Source organism: Mchenga conophoros, linkage group LG9, assembly GCF_057382185.1.
Source record: "Mchenga conophoros isolate Kocher_MC1m ecotype Shallow Benthic linkage group LG9, M_conophoros_male_GT1.1, whole genome shotgun sequence".
Lineage (NCBI taxonomy): Eukaryota > Metazoa > Chordata > Actinopteri > Cichliformes > Cichlidae > Mchenga > Mchenga conophoros.
In genome coordinates, this window is record NC_140534.1 from 14,370,659 (window position 1) to 14,392,935 (window position 22,277).

The 22,277-nt window shown below is 42.0% G+C and overlaps 2 protein-coding genes across 2 annotated transcripts in view; one reads left to right on the forward strand and one right to left on the reverse strand.

The window, feature by feature from the left end:
• LOC146567009 (uncharacterized) overlaps nucleotides 1-22,277 on the forward strand; it is a 435,082-nt gene that overhangs the window by 116,473 nt on the left and 296,332 nt on the right. The window lies entirely within an intron of this gene.
• The window catches only part of LOC146567016 (uncharacterized), a 32,633-nt gene that overhangs the window by 7,570 nt on the left and 2,786 nt on the right, over nucleotides 1-22,277 (reverse strand). Inside the window, exons 2-3 of the mRNA XM_085286667.1 lie at nucleotides 14,042-14,147; nucleotides 5,149-5,745 (exon numbers count right to left, since the gene is read on the reverse strand). Coding sequence (XP_085142793.1) covers nucleotides 5,149-5,745; nucleotides 14,042-14,059 — 615 coding nt within the window. The 5' untranslated portion in view covers nucleotides 14,060-14,147. The remainder of the gene's footprint in view (nucleotides 1-5,148; nucleotides 5,746-14,041; nucleotides 14,148-22,277) is intronic.

Below are 22,277 nucleotides of genomic sequence, written 5' to 3' on the forward strand. Positions count from 1 at the left end.
AGTTTGGCAAACAAGGAAAACTGAGAACATTTTTCATTTTCATTGAAATATTTTCATTACTTCACTTTTGCTTCATAGCAGCCACAGGATGGCACCAGAGTCCAGTTAAAAAACAAAGTTTAAAATCTGTTTTTCTTCACACCCCTTCACGCTCTTCTTTTTGTTTACATCCAAAATGTAATTTACGGTTCCCACAGTTCCCAGGGACAAACAAATCTAACTAAAATCTGCAATGATGAATGAGCAGAGAACCCAACCCCAAATCCTCCAATCATGTACACCTGACACCAGAGCGGTGACAATGAACAGACCAACCAAGTATTTTTTGTCTTTTTTTCACGGATTAGAGCTGAAAGAAGAAATTCTTCTTGCTGGGAGCTATTTTCAGAAGCAGATTACATACTGCACTAAAGATTTCTTGCAGGCAGAAGGCTGGATTAACTCAAAATAAACTACACTGCATGTGTTCATTGTAATAAGACAACGTGACTACTGACTGAGCCCATTGACACAGACTGCCTAAACAAATAGTCCGTGTTTATTTCCAAGAAACCTTTTGACATAACCTCAAAAAAACGTGAGCTGGCGGTGGACTCCATAATTGGTCATAATGGCTCAGACTGTGGAGGCAATAGTAGATACGAAGAGTCAGCCACGCTGTTCAGCACAGAACTTACAGAGCACCAAAACTGCACACATTCCCTTTATCATGATGGCTTGTTTGAAATTTATTTAAAATACGTTTTGAGTTAAAGTTTACGTTTCTGAGTTAACCTCGGCTACACCTGACCGTGTAAAATCTGACATTAAAAATCTGAAATTAATCTGATGTTACAGATTATTTTTCAAAAATGATTATCTAATAATTATCTAATAGAGGAAGTATCTTGGTTACATCTCTTGGATGAATGGATGACAGGGTGCTACAGCAGAGGCTTTCATATGATTAATGCCAGATATTCATGGACTCATGCAGGATTTAATTTTTACTGAAAGAATGTTAAATATCCAAATCCAGCTGTGTGGGTCTTTGTGCTGTCACTGTGCAATGTGGACTGTGCACACCGCAGTTATGCAGGAGTTTCCTAAAGTGCTTCTATAGCTCTGACACACAGTATAACGTGGAGCATTTGCACACTGTTATAATGATTATTTCTTTGCATCTCTGCAGTGTTTTATGATAAAATAAAAATCAAGTGGAAAACACTTGAAATTGATCCAGTGGTTTGTGGTTAAAAAAGAAGAAGCAGTTTTATAAGCTGAGGTTGTCCATTTTCTGACTTTCTTTACATTCTGATAGTTTGTAACAATATGAAGTGCAAGAAGAATTGTGAAGTAATTTTAAAATATTGTTCCTAATTTAGGAACAACAACACCTGCTTCCATGTCTTGCATTAATATTTTAATAACTTCTCTGCTTATTGACAATTGTTCCTCAGATAATTATATTATCTCTATTTGTACGATACGACGAAGGGAAATACAGGGTACCCTTTTGAAAGTCTTTCAACATTTATTGTATTATTTATTTTTGCAAAATAGATGCATTATACTCTGTGCTTTTTCAAAGACAATGACACTTGGGGTTCAGATGAAAGCACTGGGGTGTAACATTATTGGAGACTATGAAGATATTAACAAACTGTAAAGATATGAGTGTATGTGTGTTTCGTAATCTATATATAAATTTGGATTCACAGAAATGCGTGAAAGAAGTGGAATAAAGGAATAAAAAGATTTCAGATGATTAATTCAGGGGGTCCGTCTAGACATCCATCCATTTTAATATAAGTTAAAATAGAGTCATGAAAGACTCAAATGCAACGTCAAGAATAAAACACAGTGAGACATGGTCAAAGAAAGACACTCTATAAGAATTCCCACGATATGAGCAAATGTATGTAAGGAGATACTGTAGCAGGAAGGCAGCTTCACATCTTTGCCATGTTGGCGATGACTGGAACGAAAAAAAAGACAAACAAGAGCTTTAAGCTTTTCTGCAAATACTTTTCATGTGTTTGTGTTTGCACGTATCTTTTATCTTCTTTACTGTCAGACAGTTAAACACCAGCGAGGCTGCAGCTGAAAGAACAAACGAGAAATGTCTTTTAAACATTACTTTAATGAAATGCTCAATCATGATGAATCAGATTCTCCCGCGTCTTAAGAAAGTAAAAATAAACTAAAAGTAAACTTACTGAAAGTAAAAAAAAGGGTGAAAACTAGCGTATGTGGATAAATCTGGTATATTTACACGATGAATTCAATACACATTCATATCTGACTCTGCTGCTTTGTCAACAGCAGCTGTGTTGCTTCCAGTCAGTATCACGTGCTGAGCTCTTGTGCCCTCCTCCTCCTTTGCATCCTTTCAACCTTTTCATGTACAAAAACATTGATGCACAAAATTTGCCATAAAAATCCTCACACAACAATATTGTTTTTTGCTTCTTTTTTCATAAACGACTCATCATCATCATCTTCATCTTTGTTTAGATGCAAGAAGAATCATATAGAAATGAAAAAGGTATACCGTATTTCCCGGACTACAGAGCGCACCTGAATATTAGCCGCACAAGCTAAAATCAGGGGAAAATCCTGTTTTGTACATACATTAGCCGCACCTGACTAAAAGCCGCAGGTGTTTCAATGTTGACTTATCATATGTAAGAGAATATGCACAAAGCGAATTGTCAGGAAAGAGATGGCTATTTGGAGACACGCCTTTTATTAATATTTTGAAAAACAAGTTATGGGTACATATTTGCATAACTTTTTAGGTATATGTACAAGTAGCGGTAATTACAAGTAGGCTTTAACAAGAAGAAAAGTCAGTCATTCACCATCTTTCTCTTTTTCCTGCGCACTAAAACCACCAAAGTCCTCTCCTCCAGTGTCGGAAACGAACAGGCTCAGGGTGGCTTCGTCATCCACTCCATACACTCTCAGCTTCTTTCCTTCGTTGTCACTTTCAAAACCAAACAAATCCTCGTTGTCAGTGTAAGAGTCGAACACCCTCAGAAGGGCCGTGGCGGTGTCCTCCATCATGCAGCAGTCCAGCCCTTCGAAATCCGTTGGTGATCATGGATGTTTTCGCACTTTTCCACGCTGTCAGAATCCACTGGTGGAGTTGGGCATAACTTGCTTTTTGCAAGTTTATCGCCGCTCATCATCCACGCCTCCAGCTGAACGCGTAGCGCTAATTTGAAGTTTGTTTTTCGCGCTACTTCGTACGGCACTACGTTGCCTGGCGGATGGACATGTGACCAACATACCACTCTTGAACCCCGATCCTTCCGCCAGGCAACGTAGTGCCGTACAACAACAGCGGAACAAACAAAACAAATCCGCTCATGGACAATCCATAGAAAAGCCGCACCTGACTAAAAGCCGCACGGTTCAAAGCTTGTGCAAAAAGTAGCGGCTTATAGCCCGACAATTACGGTAAATCTTCTGACCGAATCTGCTGGGACTGTGTGAGGTCCTGAGGCTAAGAGTAAGGATTTATCCACAGGAGAGCTGCGTTCTTACAAACCATCCCACTGTGTAAACCTGACATCTGTGGAACAGCTGAGCTGTATGATGTGTACAAGGACACAAAACATTATTTACCATCAGATCCCGAGCCCTCCATGTGTTAATCAAGAAACTGCTGCTGTGCTACATCCATAAATAATGAATAAATTAGGAGCTAAAAGGACAGTTTATTTGTACCATCTTCATGTGAACACATTCAAGAACATCACAGATGAAAGAAACATTAAAAACTTCCACACTACATAAAGCAAGAAAAATAGTTTTTCTTTCAGGTGGTTTCAGAAAAAACAGAAACATCAAACACCTCCAAGACTCTCTTTGAAAGAACTAAAAACCTTTATTCTCATGGTCCAATCATGAGTGAACTCCCCGATGAAGCCTTGTGTGCTAAAACATGTCAGAGTTTGAAAGGTTAAACATGAGTTTCCAAAACGTTTTGCTGGAGAACAATGAACTATTTGACTGAGTTTCAATTATTTACAGACGAGCAAAACCAGGACAGAGAAAAAAGGACAAAACTGACTCAGTAAAATGACAGAAAATAAGATCCCATGTAAATCTGTATTATGTAGAAGTTCAGCCCAGCAACCAGTTCAGTTCAACACAAGTTTAAATGATTCTATCTGAACTCTGTGGAGCCTGATCTCAAGCTTTTTGAGTCTGACACTGAAACCAGAGGATCTTTCTGTCTCTTCAGATTCACTGTGATCCAGTGATGGGAGTGATTTCAGCCCTGAGTGATCACGCTGATGTTTGCACAGAGCAGACAATGAGGTGAATGTTTGGGCACATTGGTAACAGTGAAACAGTTTATTAGTAACGTGGGATCGTTTGTGTTCGGAGTATGAACTGAGATTCCTGAAGCTCTTGTCACACTGGTCACAGCTGTAGTTTCCTTCCATGTGTGCACATTCATGCCTGTTACGACTACATGAATGTGAGAAGCTTTTGTCACAGTGTCTGCACTTGTATGGTTTCTCTCCTGTGTGGACTCGTTTGTGTGTTTTAAGCTGACCTGCAGAGGTGAAGGATGACCCACACTGATCACAGAGGTGCTTTTTAACCCCACTGTGAATCAGTTCATGTTGTTTTAACTCAGTTGATGTGGGGAAGCTACTCCCACATTCTTTGCAGTATTTCAGTTCTTCTCCAGTGTGTTTACGTTGATGTCTTTTTAGGTTCTGTTGCCAACTGAAAGTTTTTCCACAGAGGTCACAACGAAAGTCTTTCCCACCACCACGGTGATGACAGGGTTGAGAACTGGATCCATCTGTGTCGCTCTGCTTCTAAACAAAGACACAAAGACAGTGTAAGTCAGTCCTTCAACACTTTTATCCTGAACGTCGCCTGAAATAAAGAGCATCTCTGCAGACGTCCAATTACATTTGACTGTTTCAGTTAACACACTCAGTTTACTGGGCTGCAATAACTACAATACTACCACCATAATACTACAGTAATACTAAAATCATAACTGACATGAAAATCTGAATAATCACTCAGAGCTGCTTTTCCATGCAGTAGAATTGCTAACATGCTAACACAGTTTAATGAGCAGAGTTGTTCCAAACAGTCAGGCTAAAATGACAAGATAACAATATAAATACATACCTCACAGTAACTGCACTTGTTGAGTCTCTTTCTGGTGTGGATCTGTTGGTGTTCTCTCAGGTACTGTGGAGCTTTAAAAGTCTTCTCACACAGGTCACATTTATAAGGTCTCTCCTCAGTGTGGGTAAACATGTGGCGTTGTAACTGTGTGTCTGTAGCAAAGTATTTGCCACACTGTTCACAGCAGTACACATCATGTCTGGTGTGAATGCGTAGGTGTACATTTCGGTACCCTCTGTGGCTGAAAGTTTTTCCACAGATGTCACAGCTGTATGCCTTAATTCCAGAGTGGGTAACTAGATGACTCTGTAAGCTGCTACTGCGAGTAAAAGCTCTGCCACACTGATCACAGCTGTACGCTTTAACTCCACTGTGGATGAGTTGGTGGTTTTTTAGAACATCCTTCAAGGAAAAAGACTTTCCACACAAGTCACAGCTGAACGGTCTCTCTCCAGTGTGGATGACCTGATGATGTTTTAGTGTAGACTTCCTAGCAAACTCCTTCCCACACTCGTCACAGGTGTATGTTTTCTCTCTCTTTCTTGGTTGAGGTTTGTCGGCCTCCTGAGAGCGCTGACTTCTCGCTCCATGTTGGTCCTGCAGTGACAGAGATACAAACAGAGGCAGTGAGTGAAATGCAGTCGTGGAACAAACTCAACCTTCAAACTCCCTCCATTAACACTAGTTTTAAACCTGAAGGTGGAGTGTGGCACCAAACACCTTAAAGGTCTCTTATCCCCACCTGCTGGTAGTTCTAACACATTACATCCAACCTGCTGTTAAAAATAATTCATGACTGTTTAAACACTAAAATCAAGCCCATCCCTCCTGATTGTACACACACACACACACACACACACACACACACACACACACACACAATTATTCAGTGATAATAAATCCTATGTTTGTTTATTCAAGAAGAACCCCATTAGCTTCCACAACAGATGTTGCTCGTCTTCCATCAAATACAATCACATAAAATATTACACAATAAAGTGGAATATAACAGTTTTACAAAAAGTTACTTTTAACTCGAGCATTTACTAAATTGCAGTTTGTTGAAAATCGTGTAATATCATTATGTATTTCATCTGGATACTGCAGCTGAGCAAAAATAAATGTGGCGTGTTTAACAGAATTGCTTTCTTTATAACTACAAGCCATAGAATATTTTAGCCTGTACAGGAAGCCAAGAAAGCTGATAATGCATTATCGATATTAGTATTAGAGATGGCACGATGCCACTTTTTAATGCCCAATGCTGATTCCGATATCATATGGATATCTGCCGATACCGATATGAATCCGATATAGCGTTTTTTGTAATCAATAAAACTGTTTTTTAAATAAATATCTTGCTGCATTTTGTATAAGTTCATACTCAAGTTTTAAAAACAAGACACTAAAGCTATTCCTTTATACCAAATGAGCCCTTTCCTCTACTCCCTGTTCACCCACGACTGCAGACCTGCCGATGGTTCTAACACCATCATTAAGTTTGCAGATGACACCACGGTGATTGGCCTCATCAGTGACAACGATGAGGCCGTCTACAGGGAGGAGGTGGATTGTCTGGCTGAGTGGTACGACACAAACAACCTGCTGCTTAACACCGAGAAGACCAAGGAGCTCATCGTGGACTACAGGAGGAATGCTGACCCACATCCACCCATCTACATTAAGGGGACGGCTGTGGAGCGTGTGAGCAGCTTCAAGTTCCTGGGAGTCCACATCTCCTAGGATCTCATCTGGACGACCAACTGCTACAAGCTGGTCAAGAAGGCTCACCAGCACCTCTTCTTCTTGAGGACTCTGAGGAAGAACCACCTGTCCTCAGACATCCTGGTGAACTTTTATTGCTGCACCATCGAGAGCATCCTGATCAACTGTATAACAGTCTGGTACGGGAACTGCTCTGCCTCGGACCGGAAGGCGTTGCAGAGGGTTGTGAAAACTGCCCAGCGCATCGCCGGAGCACCACTTCCTGCCATAAAGGACATCTATAGGAAGCGGTGTCTGAAAAGGGCTGGGAAAATCATCAAAGACCCCAGTCACCCATCACATGGACTCTTCACCCTCCTGCCCTCTGGGAGGCGCTACAGGAGCCTCCGGACTAAGACCACCAGGAACCGGAACAGCTTCTTCCCCACAGCTGTCAGACTCCTGAACTCTGCCTCCTGACATCTGACCCACGTTAAACTCACGGACTGAAAACACACACACACACACACACACACACACACACACACACACAATGGACAACTGTACCCTCAAACACACAATAATAACATTGACTGAACCACCACTCACAACCACTTGCACTTTATACAGCCTGTGCATGTGCAATGACAATAAAGTTGAATTCTATTCTATTCAAATATTTTATAGTTCAGCAACACACATCAATCTAATAAACTTAAACCTGCACCATCCTTCCTATTCTAGTATTATAAAGAGTACTTAGGTTGTTTAATATTTCTGCTAACTAATAGAGTTGCCAACTCCCAGCAAAAATCTCCCACAACCACCCCCGCCCTCCACCTCATGATGCTTAATCAATGTAATCAACTTTAATTTAATGCACGTGTACATCAAATGCACAGAAATAATCAATTATGTTTCTACAATAATTAAATAGATTCACCATCTTTCTTCAACAGAATTGCAGACTGCACAGATGATACCTTCCCAAAGAAAAAAGGACTTTAGCTTACCAGGGTGTAAATTAGACTTAATAGTTACCATATACAGTAATGGATTTCTATACATTTAATCAGATGACCACTTTGGTTGTAAGATTCAGATAATTATTTATTAAAAGTTAGTCCTTTAAATGAAATAACAAAGAAAAGTATTTTTTGTGCCTCCCTTTAGTTGTTAATGCCATACCTGCCCCCTGGCAAAGCTTTGCTAGAGCCGCCCCTGCACAGTTACCAGCTGTCAGCTACTTAGAAAACATGAGAGAAGAAGAGGCAGCTGCAGCTTAAGGACACAGACTAACTCCAGAGTCTTTTTTCCCCCCCCATTCTAGCTGAAGTACGGGACAAATTGCTTCCTTTTCGCCTCAGTATGGAAGAGATTAAGATTAAAAATGCTGCGGCTTGGAAGCATGTAGTGAGGCTCCAAATGCTCCACCAGTTCGCCGACAGGTCTCGCAGACAACAGCCGCTCTATCGAGTGACACATACTTCTCTGATAAGCAAAGCTGGGTTATACCAAGTAGGGCACTTTGTGAGGCGAGGATCGGTCCATTTTTAATTAGTATAGTATGAACATTAATCTGGACGCCTTATTCTGGACTAACTGAAGTCTGTTAAGATCTGTCTTATTAGCTGCTGACCAAATGATTGAACAATACTCCAGATGAGACATTACTAGTGCATTAATGACATCTTTCATAATTGAAGAAGTGATACAGAAAGAGCATTTCATAGCCATAGCTATGCCTTGTCCCGTTTTCTTAAAAACAATCGATGTGCTGAGACCATGAAAGGTGGTGATTTATGGTAACGCCGAGTAGTTTCATCTGGGTGACGTGTTCTAACACTGGCTATGGAAAGACTCAGTTGTGGGCTGTTGACTAATCTGCTTCTAATTAACATAGATTTGGATTTAGACACATTTAAAATCATGTTTTTACTTATCCAGTCAAACACATTCAGCAAATTTTGTTGTGACACGCTGATCAGTTCAGAGTTGTCACTGGCTGAATAAAACATGGTGGAATCATTGGCATACCCAAGATTAAGCCAAGACATATTGCAGATCGTTAGTGAAAACTGAATAGAGAAGTGAGGCAACCTTTCATCATGCACAGAGCAGCTGATGAAAATCAATAACATTTTAGTTTATCAATCAAAAGATCAAAATTTATCAAATCAAATGCAGCACTGAAGTCCAAGAATACCACTTTCCCATCATCTAGATGTTTATACCATAAATTATCTGTCATATGAATTAGAGCTGAGCTGGTAAAATGACCAGCTTGGTTCTGTTAAAGTGAATTGTTAAATGTTGTCATTTCCATGCTACCATCTCTACATTGTTTTAACTCTGTGGTGAAAGGAATTTCTTTGTCCCCCCCCCCAGAACCTCGGGGGTGCTAATGAGATTGCCTCACCTGCAAGTAAATCGATCGATCGCTGTTGTCTTGTTTTTCTTTCACGGGAATAAGTCCTGGAGACAGCGGGGTCTGAGTTTAAGTTTGTCTGTAACCTGAGGGTTTTTTTACATTAAGAAAAAGGCACCAAACTAGAGATGGACCGATCCGATATTACGTATCGGTCCGATACTGACCTAAATTACTGGATCGGATATCGGAGAGAAATAAAAAATGTAATCCGATCCATTAAATATCAAAAAAGCACCTCACAAAACTTGTGACACGTAACTCTGCTCATAACCGTAGGGCGTCGGAGCAGTGCGTTCACGTGATAGAGTGGCTGTGTGTATTTGTAGCCTCAAACCAGCATTTCATCTCCGATGAAGTTATCCCAGAGAGAAGTAAAGCAAGTGTGTAAGTCCGCCTCTGAATGTTTGTAAAGCATTCCCACGTTAAGCTTAACAACAGAGCGACTGCCTCTTCTTGCTGCTACTTCAATCGTGAAACTGCTTAATGATCAGCTGATCGGCTTTTCTGTAGCGAGTCTGTCTCTCGTTTGTTTTTGGTCCACTTTGCACCAGAAAGAGGAAACCAGCGGCTGAACAACAGCAGCACATTTAACCTTGATAAGCTGTTGTTGAATTCATTTAATATTACTTTCTACACCAGGATCTTTTTCTACGTAGCTGACGGCTGGTAACAGTGCAGGGGCGGATCTGGCAAAGTTTAGCCAGGGGGGGCGATAGGGCATGAACAGGGAAAAGGGGGCACAAAGACATACTTTTCTTTCTTATTCTATTTTAAAATGTCTAGCTTTTAATTATCTGAATCTTACACCCAAAGTTTAAATCTGATGTAAAATATATAGAAGTCCATTACTGTATATAGTAACTGTTAAGTCTAATATACCCTAGTAAGCTATACTACTTTTTCCTTTGGGAAGATACCATCTGTGCAGTCTGCAATTCTGTTGAAGAAAGATGTTGAATCTATTTAATTATTCTTGAAAAAATAATTTATTTCTGTGCATTTTTTTTCCACACTGCATCAAATTAAAGTTGATTACGTTGATTAAGCATCATGAGGTGGGGTGTGGTTCCCTATTTTTTTTTTGCTGGGAGTTTGCAACCCTATTAGTTAGGTTGCTTAATATTTCTGCTACCGTATTTTCATGACCATAAGGCGCACTTAAAAGTCTTAGATTTTCTTCAAAAAGTACGGCGCGCCCTATAGCGCAGTGCGCCCTGTGTGTTGTAATGAGGACGTAGTAGAGAACACCATGAGAACGCTAAAGGGTGAAGTATGGCCGAGTTGGAGGAAAGACTCGAGCGGTGGATCATCGAGCAAAGAACGAGCGGGAGAAGCGTTTCGACGGTCACCATTCGGCTAAAAGCAGTTTCACTAGCTGAAGAGATGAACATTGAACATTTCCAAGGAGGTCCGTCTTGGTGCTTTCGTTTTATGAAACGGTGCCATTTTTCCATCAGGACCAGGACTACGGTAGCGCAGCAACTTCCAGCGGATTATAAGGAAAAGCTGGCCATCTTCCGCTCCTACTGCAGCAAACACATCGGCGACAAAAACATCCAGCCCAGCCACATCACAAACATGGACGAGGTCCCGCTCACTTTTGACATCCCGGTGAGTCACACTGTGGAGAAGCAGGGGACCAGCACGGTAGCGATACGCACAACGGGGAACGAAAAGTCTTCTTTCACTGTTGTGCTTAGCTGCCATGCTAATGGACAGAAACTGCCGCCTATGGTGATTTTTAAGCGAAAGACTTTGCCTAAAGGGAAGTTTCCAGCAGGAATCATCATTAAGGCAAATGAAAAGGGCTGGATGGATGAGGAAATGATGAAAGACTGGCTGAGGGAGGTGTATGTAAGGAGACCAGGTGGTTTTTTCCACGCATCACCATCGCTGTTGATCTGTGACTCTATGCGTGCCCATCTCACAGCCGATGTGAAAAAACTAGTGAAACAAATGAACTGTGAGCTTCCTGTCATTCCGGGAGGCCTGACAAAGGAACTCCAACCGCTGGACATCAGTGTGAACCGCCCGTTCAAAGTAAGGCTGTGAGCGGCCTGGGAGCGATGGATGACCGATAGAGACCACAGTTTCACTAAGAGTGGAAGGCAGCGCCGGGCGAGTTACGCCACAATTTGCCAATGGATTGTAGATGCTTGGGCTAACATGTCTGCTGGCACTGTTGTTCGAGCTTTCGCAAAAGCCGGCATCATTTCCGAGGAGCCGCACGGCACGGAAAGTGACTCTGACAGTGAAGAAAGTGAACTTGGCATGTTTGATGGAGATTTAGCGCAGCTGTTCAATTCAGACACAGAGGATGAGGACTTCGATGGGTTTGATTGATGATAAAAATGTGAGTACCAAACTTTGTTTTGCTCCTGCTTTATTTTTAAATACGCACACTTGTATGCTTGTGTGTTGTTGATGATGACGATTACCAGTAATAGAAATTTGAGTAAGGTACCGAACTCAGGTTTGCTCCCGCTTTATTTTTAAATACGCATACGGTACTTGTATGCGCCCTATGATCCAGTGCGCCTTATGTGTGTGTTAAATACAGTAATGGCACACATAACTGAGACTGCGCCTTTTAGTACAGTGCGTCTTATGGTCGTGAAAATACGGTAAGTACTATTTAAAATACCAGAATAGGAAGGATGGAGTAGGTTTAAGTTAATAGATTGATCAGTTTTGCTGAACTATGAAATATTTTGGGTGCAGTGTATTTTTTACATACAGGTATAACAGAATAGCTTTAGTGTTGTTGTTTATTTAAACTTGAGTATGAACTTATACAAAATGCAGCAAGATATTAAAAAAACAGTTTTATTGATTAAAAAAACACACTATATCGCATTCATATCGGTATCGGCAGATATCCAAATTTATAATAACGGTATCAGTATCGGACATAAAAAAGTGGTATCGTGCCATCTCTACACCAAACATCAAACCAATTTAAGCCTAAACAGTAACACATGAAAGTAGAGCAGGGCGATATGACCAAAAATATTAACAGTGCAAATGCAAATTCCTCGGAGCAAATGTCGGCCAATTTCCACTGGGAATACGTTTTGGTTAAACTGTCAGCAAGGAATTTGCATTTGCACTGTTAAATTTTTATATAACTTCAATACACATAAAAACCAGCTGTTTGTTTAAGTGAAAATACATTGATGGGATTTTTTGCACTAATAAAGTTGTGGAGTTGTAAAGTATTTTGTCTCGCGTCAATTAGAGCTGGGCGATAGAACGATAACGATATGTATCGCGATATAACTTTTACTCGATAGAGAAATTAAGCTATCGCGATAGACCTCGCCGCTCTTGTCCTCTAAAGACAAAAAAAAAAAAAAAAAAGGTCAGCCAATCCAAATTAAGTAGCGCAGAGCCGAACCAATCACAGCCGCAGCGTCACGTCACGTGACTTGTTACGTACAGCACAAGTGCCAAGCCGCACGTGTGTTTGTTTGGGAAGCAGCCAGCGGGTAATGGAGCCAGCGGGTAATGGAGGAAATGAGTGTGCCGACTAGAAAAATCAACCGAGCGTGACCGAAGAGAAAACAGATGATGGTTCCAACGCCGGAGAGATTGTCGAACGGAAGAGCCATAGAAGTTCCGTAGTGTGAAGGTATTTCGGCTATTTCAAGTCTGACAAAAAACAGAGTAGCGTGCACTGTAAATTGTGCCGAAAGCAAGTCTGGAAATACAATAAACTGGTGCATGCGTCACACTGTGCGCCACGTTATTGTTTCGGTGAAATGAATTTCTACAATACTGTTACTGTTAATTCTACTCTCTGCAGTGTTTAAATGCTTACATATACACACAGTTACTGTCCGTCCACACATACGACTCGGTTCTGCTTCTATGCCCCAGCTTTGTTTACTTTTTCCCACCGAGGCTTCTAGACTTCTGATTGGCCAACATTTCGGCACGGTTAGGAATCTAGCGCCACCTGCTGCTTTGGCATGTTCATAGCAGCGTTTTCCTTCATTTCTCCCTTTATGTGCGGACGGGATTATTTTTTAAAACGAAAACGGAAAATCTCCGTTTTCACAAATACCCGTGGACGTAGCCTCAGTCTCTGACTGGAAGCGCTAATTCGTCATTCGGGTTTGTCAGACTAAAGTAACTGTTAAAACTGTTTGAAAAGCTAAGCTATACAACAAGGAGAGATTGAGAATTTCCTTTTAGTTCTCAGTTTATTTGATATTGACAAAAGTTAGTCAGTTTTGTCTGTTCTTCTGTAAAACAAACTAAGATTTATTTTTAGAATTAATATTTTGTTTCTAAGTGGAATTGACAATTTAGTCTGTTTCGTTTGTTCTATTTTGAAACTTAAACGCTTTAGCAGCTGCCTTTTGTGTAGTTTGCAATATTTGCCTTTATTTATCTGAAAAAGTCTCATGTTCCTTAAGTACATCTACCCTGTTGAACTTCATCCATCCATTCGCGTCCGCTTAATGGATGAACTTATTATGGGAAATAAATATTTAAATAAAAACAAGCTGCTGATTATTTCACATTTTACTTGTGAGCAACGGCACATTTAAATCTTACAAATATAGTTATTTGGCTTATATCGTGATAGATATCGTTATCGCCTGAAATGAAAAAAACATATCGTGATATGAAAAAATCTCATATCGCCCAGCTCTAGCGTCAATTATATCGTCAGTTATATCATTATCGCAAATTTTCAAATGTATATCATGATAAATATTTTTGGTCATATCGCCCTGCTCTGTCTGTCACCTTCTGTGTTGAGCTCATTGTTTCCTCTGTAGTGGCTGAGCTGAGTCCAAGTAGCTGAAAATGTTCCTCTGCTGCTCCGTCAGACTCTTCTCCTCCTGCTGATCAGCTGGGACACAAAACAGATCTTTGTTAGGCTCCACACTGCACTGAAGAGTCAAAGTGTCTCATATGTTCATCTGACAAGTTAAAAGAACACATTTTTGGCAACTTATTGGAAACAAACACAAAAGGTTTGCGCACCGATACAAAATTTAGCAGTATATATATTTATTTATTAGGGGTGCAGCAATACACAAAATTCACGGTTCAGTTCGGTTCGATACTTTGGTGTCACGGTTCGATATTTTTTCGATACCAAAAAAAAAATGTTCATGCCTTTTTAATTTGTCATTTATTAAATTTTCACGGCACATTCTACACCACATCTCTGCGCGTTCATCATTTGTTTGAAGCCAGCTCACCTCCTGCAACTACTTTTCCGAGAATACGCGCTTCTTTTGTGGTTCGGACTTCTGACATTTCTTTGGAGGTGGAGGAACATCACAGTAATTGCTTAAAGGAGCTTCTTCAACATCTGTAAGAGTTCTAAACAAATGTCTAACGATTAATAAGACGATGCCAGAGGAATTGGTGCGCAAATTATCATCACTCACCAATCAGTACTGTCGCTCTCTATACACAGTTCACGCGATTGCAAAGTGAAAGCAAAAAAACAAGCGCAAATTCATTTTTTTTTTTTTTTTTAAATGACATCAGAAACAGCAGTATGCGACATTACGTGATGGCAGAGCTTCAGTTCATCCTTTGTCATTTTTTTTTTTTTTTTTTTTAATAAATAGGACAGGGGGAATGAATGAGAGAAAGAGGGGGAGAGAAAGAAAGAAAACCAAAGGGGAGAAGAGACGGTGAGAAGGGGGGGGAAGAGAGAGAAAAAAAAAAAAGAACTCCTGGGTCACCTGTATGGAGAAAAAAAAAAAAAAACAAACAAAAAAAACAAACAGAGGAGACAGCAAACAACAAAGAGCAACATAATAATAGAGAAAACAAAGCACCATCACAATAAACTAGCTAGTCATAGATATCAATATTTACTAAATAATAAACGATATTGTGCAGCACGCAAGATAGACAGCGCACAGTGTGCTTTGAGGCAGCAGCCAAGAAAGCTTTAGTCCGCGTCTGTGAATACCCATGTGTGCATACCTGTGTGGATCAGCATGCTTGCATTCCAAAGGTTTCTCCATGTAATGATCTGCTAGGGAGTGTGGGGGGGCCACAGCCCCGTCCTCCAGGGTGTGAAGCGGGTATGGAGGAGATCAAAACTCCAGACATCCAGAGGCCCCCAGAACACAAGAGACCATGGAAGACCAACAGAGGGGCAGCCGCGCCACTGTTCCAGTAAGAGCTGAGGAGAGTCCCAGATGAGGGCTCGCCCAGCAGCCGCGGAGCAGAAGTCAGGGGGAGTTGCAGTGACGCGCCCGTGAGCTCTGCCGGCCCCCATCTGTGCCTGAGTGACCGAGCCCCAGGCCGAGAGGCCGGGGGCACCCCACCTCCAAAGGGGCCCGAGCGAGCCCCAGGTCCCAGGCCCCGACAAGCAGCCGCCAAGGAGTGAGCCGGTGTGTACCCGGACGCCCACCCCCAGACACAAAGAACCACCAACACACCGACACCTGAGGGAGTCCGCCACCGGCAGGGGAAGTGGTGGTGGGTGGAGATAGGCCTCCAAACCTTGGAGGGCCTGAGGTGTCCCCAGAGAGGTGGCGTCTGATACCCAACCTGACATATAGACACAGACATACAGGCACACACAGACACAAACATCCATTCCCACCCTCATGCTCTCATATGCACTCACTCCACACTCAACCAACGTGGAGACAGACATAAAGAGACGCTGTACACACAATCACACTCCCCAAGCGTACTCTACAAACCGGGTCTAGGTACCCTTGCCCCTGGAGGGGGGAATTGCACCCAGACCCAGGTGGTGTTACCCTTTTCCCTGCGGTGGGGAGAGGCAGACCACCCCGACTCCGCAGCAGCAGGGAGGCCCCACACCCCAGACCGCAGTCGGACGGCCAACTCCTCCTACTAGCCCTCCCGCTCCAGCAGGCCGCAGAGAATGGGGGTGGGAGAAGACTCCAAACCTCCCTCCACCCGCTCATTGTAGTGTTGATGCATATGTGTTCTAAGGTGCAATTAAAACCCAGGAGGGCATGGAGCTACCTGCCAAGGAGCAGCAGGTAAGCGCATAGTCCCTCCTGCTAGCCCTCAATGACTAAGTGTATTTAAAATTGAGAGGTGGGCAACGACGTCAGGGGTGAGGTATACACCCTGATGGTAATTTGGACTCCGTGATTGTGCCCACCCCCAAGATCCTATATGTATGTGTAATGAGAGTGTGAATAATGTGAATGTCTAAGTTGTGGGATAAAATTGAGGCAGAGGCAGCCAGAAGGGGACGGGGGGGGGGGGGGGGGGGGGGGGGTAGCCTCCTCTGCACCCTGGTGACATACCCCCACTCCAAGGCCCTGCATGTGTGGGTGGTTGTGGAGGAGCGGGAAGAGGGAGGCAGCTGGAGATGGGGAGGGAAGGAAGGGAGGGGCAGGTAACCCCTCCCTGGGGCCAGCTCCCCCGCTGACCCCAGTAGGCACTCCCACCCTTCGCGACCCGCCAGGGAAGGGGGGCCCAGGCCCATCAGACCGGGGCCCAGTGCAGTAGCGCCCTCCGGCTCCACAGAGCCCTGGACAGTCCACCCAACCCCACCACAGAGAAAACTGCACCCACCCCACCATCCACACATCTTCCAGACTACATAAGACGGTAAACGCCCAGGCTGAGATCTTCCTCCACCTCTCCTGTATCTCCCCCTCCTGCAGAGAGTTCCTGAAGAGAAGAAAGCTCCTGCAAGATGTGACCATCCCCCCCACCAGTTGAAGAGCCCCCCAGGCGGCTCGACGCACCGGCGGCACCCTGCTCCAGGGCCGGGCCCCCATGCACCCACCCGCCCACAACCCCGGCAACACACCAACCAGGACCCAAGCCCCCGAGGCCCGGCCCGGGCCCCAGCCCAGAGACGGAGCGCCCCCAGAACCTCACGCCCATCCCGGACCCACCCAGGGGCAGCCAGGTTGCCAGGTCAGTAACCCACGTCCGTCAGCACAGACCCTCCCCTAGCCCCGCTGCACGCAGCCGCGAGGAAACAGTCACCTGAGAGCCAACAGAGCCCCTAACCGGACATGACCGCTACCCCGGGTTGAGCCCCCCAAGGAAGATGCCTCCGGGGAACCCCCCGACGCCCTAAGCCTGTCCCTACCCCCTCACCAATCACAACAGTGAAGGCGGGACCAAACTATGACCCCCCACCCCCACTAGGTGATGGAGCTGATAAAAGGGGCCCAGAGCAATTGATCTAATGTGGTGGCAGAGGCTGTGTCAAGACTAATGTAATCTAATAGATAATTTCTATATTGGTTAAAATTAAGATTATTTTTATTTTTCCAGTTCATGAGGACTGTTTTCTTGGCTATGCATAGGGCAGTGAAGATCATATGGGCTATATTCTTTTCTGAAGTGACATTATCTAAGCTGCCCAACAAACACACTAAGGGGGAAGTTGGAATGTTACATTTCAGACACTTTGATAAGTCTTCACATATCTCGCGCCAAAACTTTTGCACTGGTGGACAGAACCAAAGAGCGTGGATGTAATTGTCTGGTGTATTGCCTTGACAGTGTGAGCAGTTGTTGGAAGATGTAAAGCCCATCTTGAACATCCGATGACCTGTATAGTGCACTCTATGAAGTATTTTGTATTGTATTAATTGCAGACTGGGATTTTTAATTAATTTAAAAGTTTTTAAGCAAATCTGAGACCAGAAGTTTTGGTCTAGGTTGACTGATAAATCTGCTTCCCACTTTGCAGTAGGAAGGGATATTGATTCATCTAATTTAGAAAGTGTTCTGTATATTTTAGATAATAATTTGGGGGATTTAAGAGTAAGAAAATGTGCCGCACTTAGTGGTGTTTGTAATTCAACTTGACTGAGGTTAAATTTCTTTTTTACTATGGATTTAATTTGTTGATATTCTAAAAACCTTGTCTTGTTGATCCCATATTGTTCAACTAGTCTGTCAAATGGAATAAATTCTGTTCCCTCTAATATATGTTCTAAGTATTTAATTCCTTTACAACTCCATTCTGGGAAATTAATCATATTATTGTTTTGTAATATGTCAGGGTTATTCCAGATAGGTGTACGTTTGCATGGGATTAATGAAGACTCCGTTATTTTTAGAAACTCCCACCATGCTGTTAGAGAAAAGCTGATGTTGATACTTTTAAAGCATTCATGTCTTTTGATGTTTGAGCTAATAAATGGTAGGTCTGAAATCTCTAGATCCTTGCATAGTGCCTGTTCAACATCTAGCCAGGGCTCAACTAAGAAGGTATGTTTTAACCATTCTGAGATGAACTGAAGCCTGTTGGCTAAGAAGTATTGGTGAAAATTAGGCAGATCTAATCCTCCTCTATCCTTGGTTCTTTGTAGCGTTTTTAAGCTGATACGCGGGGGTTTATCTTTCCAAAGGAATTTGGAAATATATGAATCCAGAGATCTGAACCAATCTTGTGATGGTTTGTTAGGGATCATCAAAAATAAGTAATTTATTTTTGGCAAGATCATCATTTTTATAGTGGCGACCCTTCCCATGAGTGATATGGGTAAAGATTTCCATCTAGTCAGATCGCCTTCTACTTTCTTTAGAAGTGGGATGTGGTTTAGTTTAGTTAAGTCTGAAAGCTTAGGAGAGACATTAATACCTAAATATTTAATATTTCCGGATTGCAGTGGGGCAGAGGAAGAATTATGGAAGGAGCAGTTAATGGGGAGAACTGTAGATTTTGGCCAGTTAATTGAATAATCTGAAACTCTTGAAAACCAGTTTATTAAAGTAATTACCTCAGAGAGGTTGGTTTGTGTGTTTTGCAGAAAAAGCAACACATCATCCGCATAGAGACTGATTTTATGTTCTATGTTCTTACATTTTATGCCCTTAATTGTTGTAGCCTGTCTAAATGCTGCTGCTAGAGGTTCGATAAAAATTGCAAAAAGTGAAGGGGAGAGTGGGCATCCCTGTCTGGTGCCCCTCAGGAGACAGAAGCTGGAGGATGTCTGGTCATTTGTTCTGATACGAGCCGTTGGGGAATTGTATAATATTCTTATCCAGTTTATGAAAGAGTTTCCAAAACCAAATTTGTGTAAAGTTGCGAATAAAAATTTCCAATTAACTCTGTCAAATGCTTTTTCTGCATCTAGAGATAATATGGTTTCGATGTTTTTATCGTATGAGTAGTCTATTAAATTAAGTAATCTACGAGTGTTTGTTGAGGAGTGCCGACCTTTTATGAAACCAGTTTGGTCAGGATGAATTAAGAGGGGGGTCATTTTCTCTAATCTCTTTGAGAGAGCTTTGCAGATTATTTTAAGGTCTACATTTAAAAGAGAAATTGGACGATAGCTTGAGGGAAATAAAGGGTCTTTGCCTGGTTTTAGCAGGAGACTAATGTTGGCAGAATTCATATTTGGTGGTAGTCTGCCCTTTTCCTCGATTTCCTGCAACATGCTGTGGAATACTGGTGCCAAAATTATCCAAAATTCTTTGTAGAATTCTGCAGGGAAGCCGTCTGGACCTGGAGCCTTATTATTGGGCATACTTATCAGGGCTTCCTGGAGTTCACTTGGCGTCAGTGGCGAATCCAGTTCCATTGCTTGACTGTCTAGTAATTTTGGAAGAGTTACGTTGTCAAGAAACAGATCAATTTCATTTTTAGATGGGTTTATTTGTGGTGAGTATAAAGTTTCATAGAAATCCCTAAAAATGTTGTTTATTCTTCCAGGATCATATATTGTGTTCCCCGATAAATCTTTAGCAGCACATATAGTTGTTTTTTCTTTATTTATTTTTAGCTGGTTAGCTAGAAATCGACCTGATTTGTTACTGTGTTCAAAATTCTGCAAGCGAAGTCTTTGTATAAGGAATTGTGTTTTTTTATTAATAGTTTCATTTAATTCTAGTTTTGTTTTGCATATTTTGTTCAATGTTTCCTGATCTTGGTGGGACGCGTAGGCTTCTTCTAGTGATTTGATGTTTTTTTCTAATTCCTGAATATTTTTGTTTTCTTCTTTCTTTTTGTGTGATGAGAAAGAAATTATTTTACCTCTCATCACAGCTTTCCCTGCTTCCCATAGAACAGAAGCAGATATTCCGGGAGTGTCATTAAAGTCTAAATATGAAGTCCATTCCTTTTTAAAGTATTTAATAAAGTCTTCATCTTTAAGTAGTGATATATTAAATCTCCAGTTTTTACTTGGCGTAGTATTATTCTTGTGCATTAGTGTTAAAGATACAGGAGCATGATCGCTGACAGCTATAGGATGAATCTCAGTGTCTGAAATGTCACACAGCAGTGAGCTGCTGACCAAAAAATAATAACAAGCGCAAATTCAAACGCGATTTCAATATGTCACATATTGACAGTGGCTCACCGATGCCAATGACATAATTACCCAGCTACATTTCCGAAAGAATGCAAAAGCATTGACATATATTTTTCCTTCCTACAATAGCCGGACGGGCAGGGAAGAGATAGATTTTGGTAGCCCGACTGGAAAAATCGCCAAACGTCAAATGTGTCACCTGTGACACTTGTGAGGTTATCTCAAACACACTCCGTCAGTCGTGATGCTGTTGAACAACAAAATGTTTAAAAATGTGGCGAGTTTACCTGGTGATATCCTCATTCGCGACGCGATTGCGAAAACAGCAAACAATTAACACCACGCCGACGTTGTTCACAGGAGAGCAAGAGTAAACGATCGGGAGACTCTTGTCGTCGTTATCGTTCCCCTCGCACGGTTTATTTCTCCGAATTCAGCGTTTTTGCTTCACAACTACAGCGAGCAGTTTACTTTGTGCACTAACATGGACTCGAGTCAACCAGCGCCACCTCTGGCCAAGTGCCACAGCCGACAGCCAGATCAACCTGTGACACACATCTGCACCACGTTTGAATTCGTGTCATGCACAACACATTTGTACCTTTCAATTGTGTCTGTTTGTGCGTCATGCAAATAAACCTTTGAAAAGAATGAAATGACACTAATATTTCACTAGTGTTGTAACATCACATGTCGTTAGCGTAGTCTGCCTGTGTCTTTTCTCTGTGAACAAACATTTTAGAGTTGGCTGTTATATACAGTCTGTATAAGTGTGGTTAATCTAATAAACATTTGTAAGGAGATGGCAGTTACTGTGAATGTACAGCAGGTGATTAGTAATAAACAGTCAGACAATGACTCTGACAATCTCATTCAGTCTTGCAGATCGAATGCACCTTCTGTGGAAAGTGGTACCACACAGTGTGTGTGGACTTCCCCTGTGCAGAAGGTAGCTACAAATGTTGTGGGTGCTAAATAAACAGAAAGAATTGATCCCTGTTGTCTTTGCTTACTGATTGTTTTTAGCGTTGACAATCCACATTGCTGGCATTGCATCTTTCAACATGTTTGTGGGTAGATCTGGATGTACCAGGGGTAAGTGCAGCCACTCAGCCTCTACTTAATGTGATCCTAGAAACAGGTGCAGATGTGTCACAAGTTAATCTAGTAGTAGGCTGTGGTACTTGGCCACAGGTGGCAGCAGTGGACTGACCTCCATTGGAGACTGCTCCAGCTGCTGTGTGATAGTGGATCTGCTACAAATTGAAGATCATAAGCAAGTTTTGGAAATCAACCCTTGTATTATGTTGAAGAACAAACAATTGACATTGATTTTGTTGCGGGTCATTCTGACCCATACTGTGTAAATCCACTCAGGATTATCCAAAAACTGCAATAAAACAATAGCAACTTTATTTTCCATTAGATAAACATGTAGAACACAGACATACAACAGTTAGACTTTCCATAAGTATTTTAGGAACAATTTGGTTTTTCGTTCTTACAAACACATTTCTTTTGAACTTGCCCAACGTTCTCAGTTTTTCAATGCTCAACATTTTCTATTTTGTCTACATGATGGACAGAATGTAACTGTGTGCTTTCTGCAGATGTACTTCTTGCATTTCTTACAAAAAGTGCTTGTTTTCAAACAGGAACCTTCCTAACTAAGATTTAAAACAAAAGATTTCTACGTCTCCTCCAGTCTCACAAACAGATGACAAACCAAGCGACAC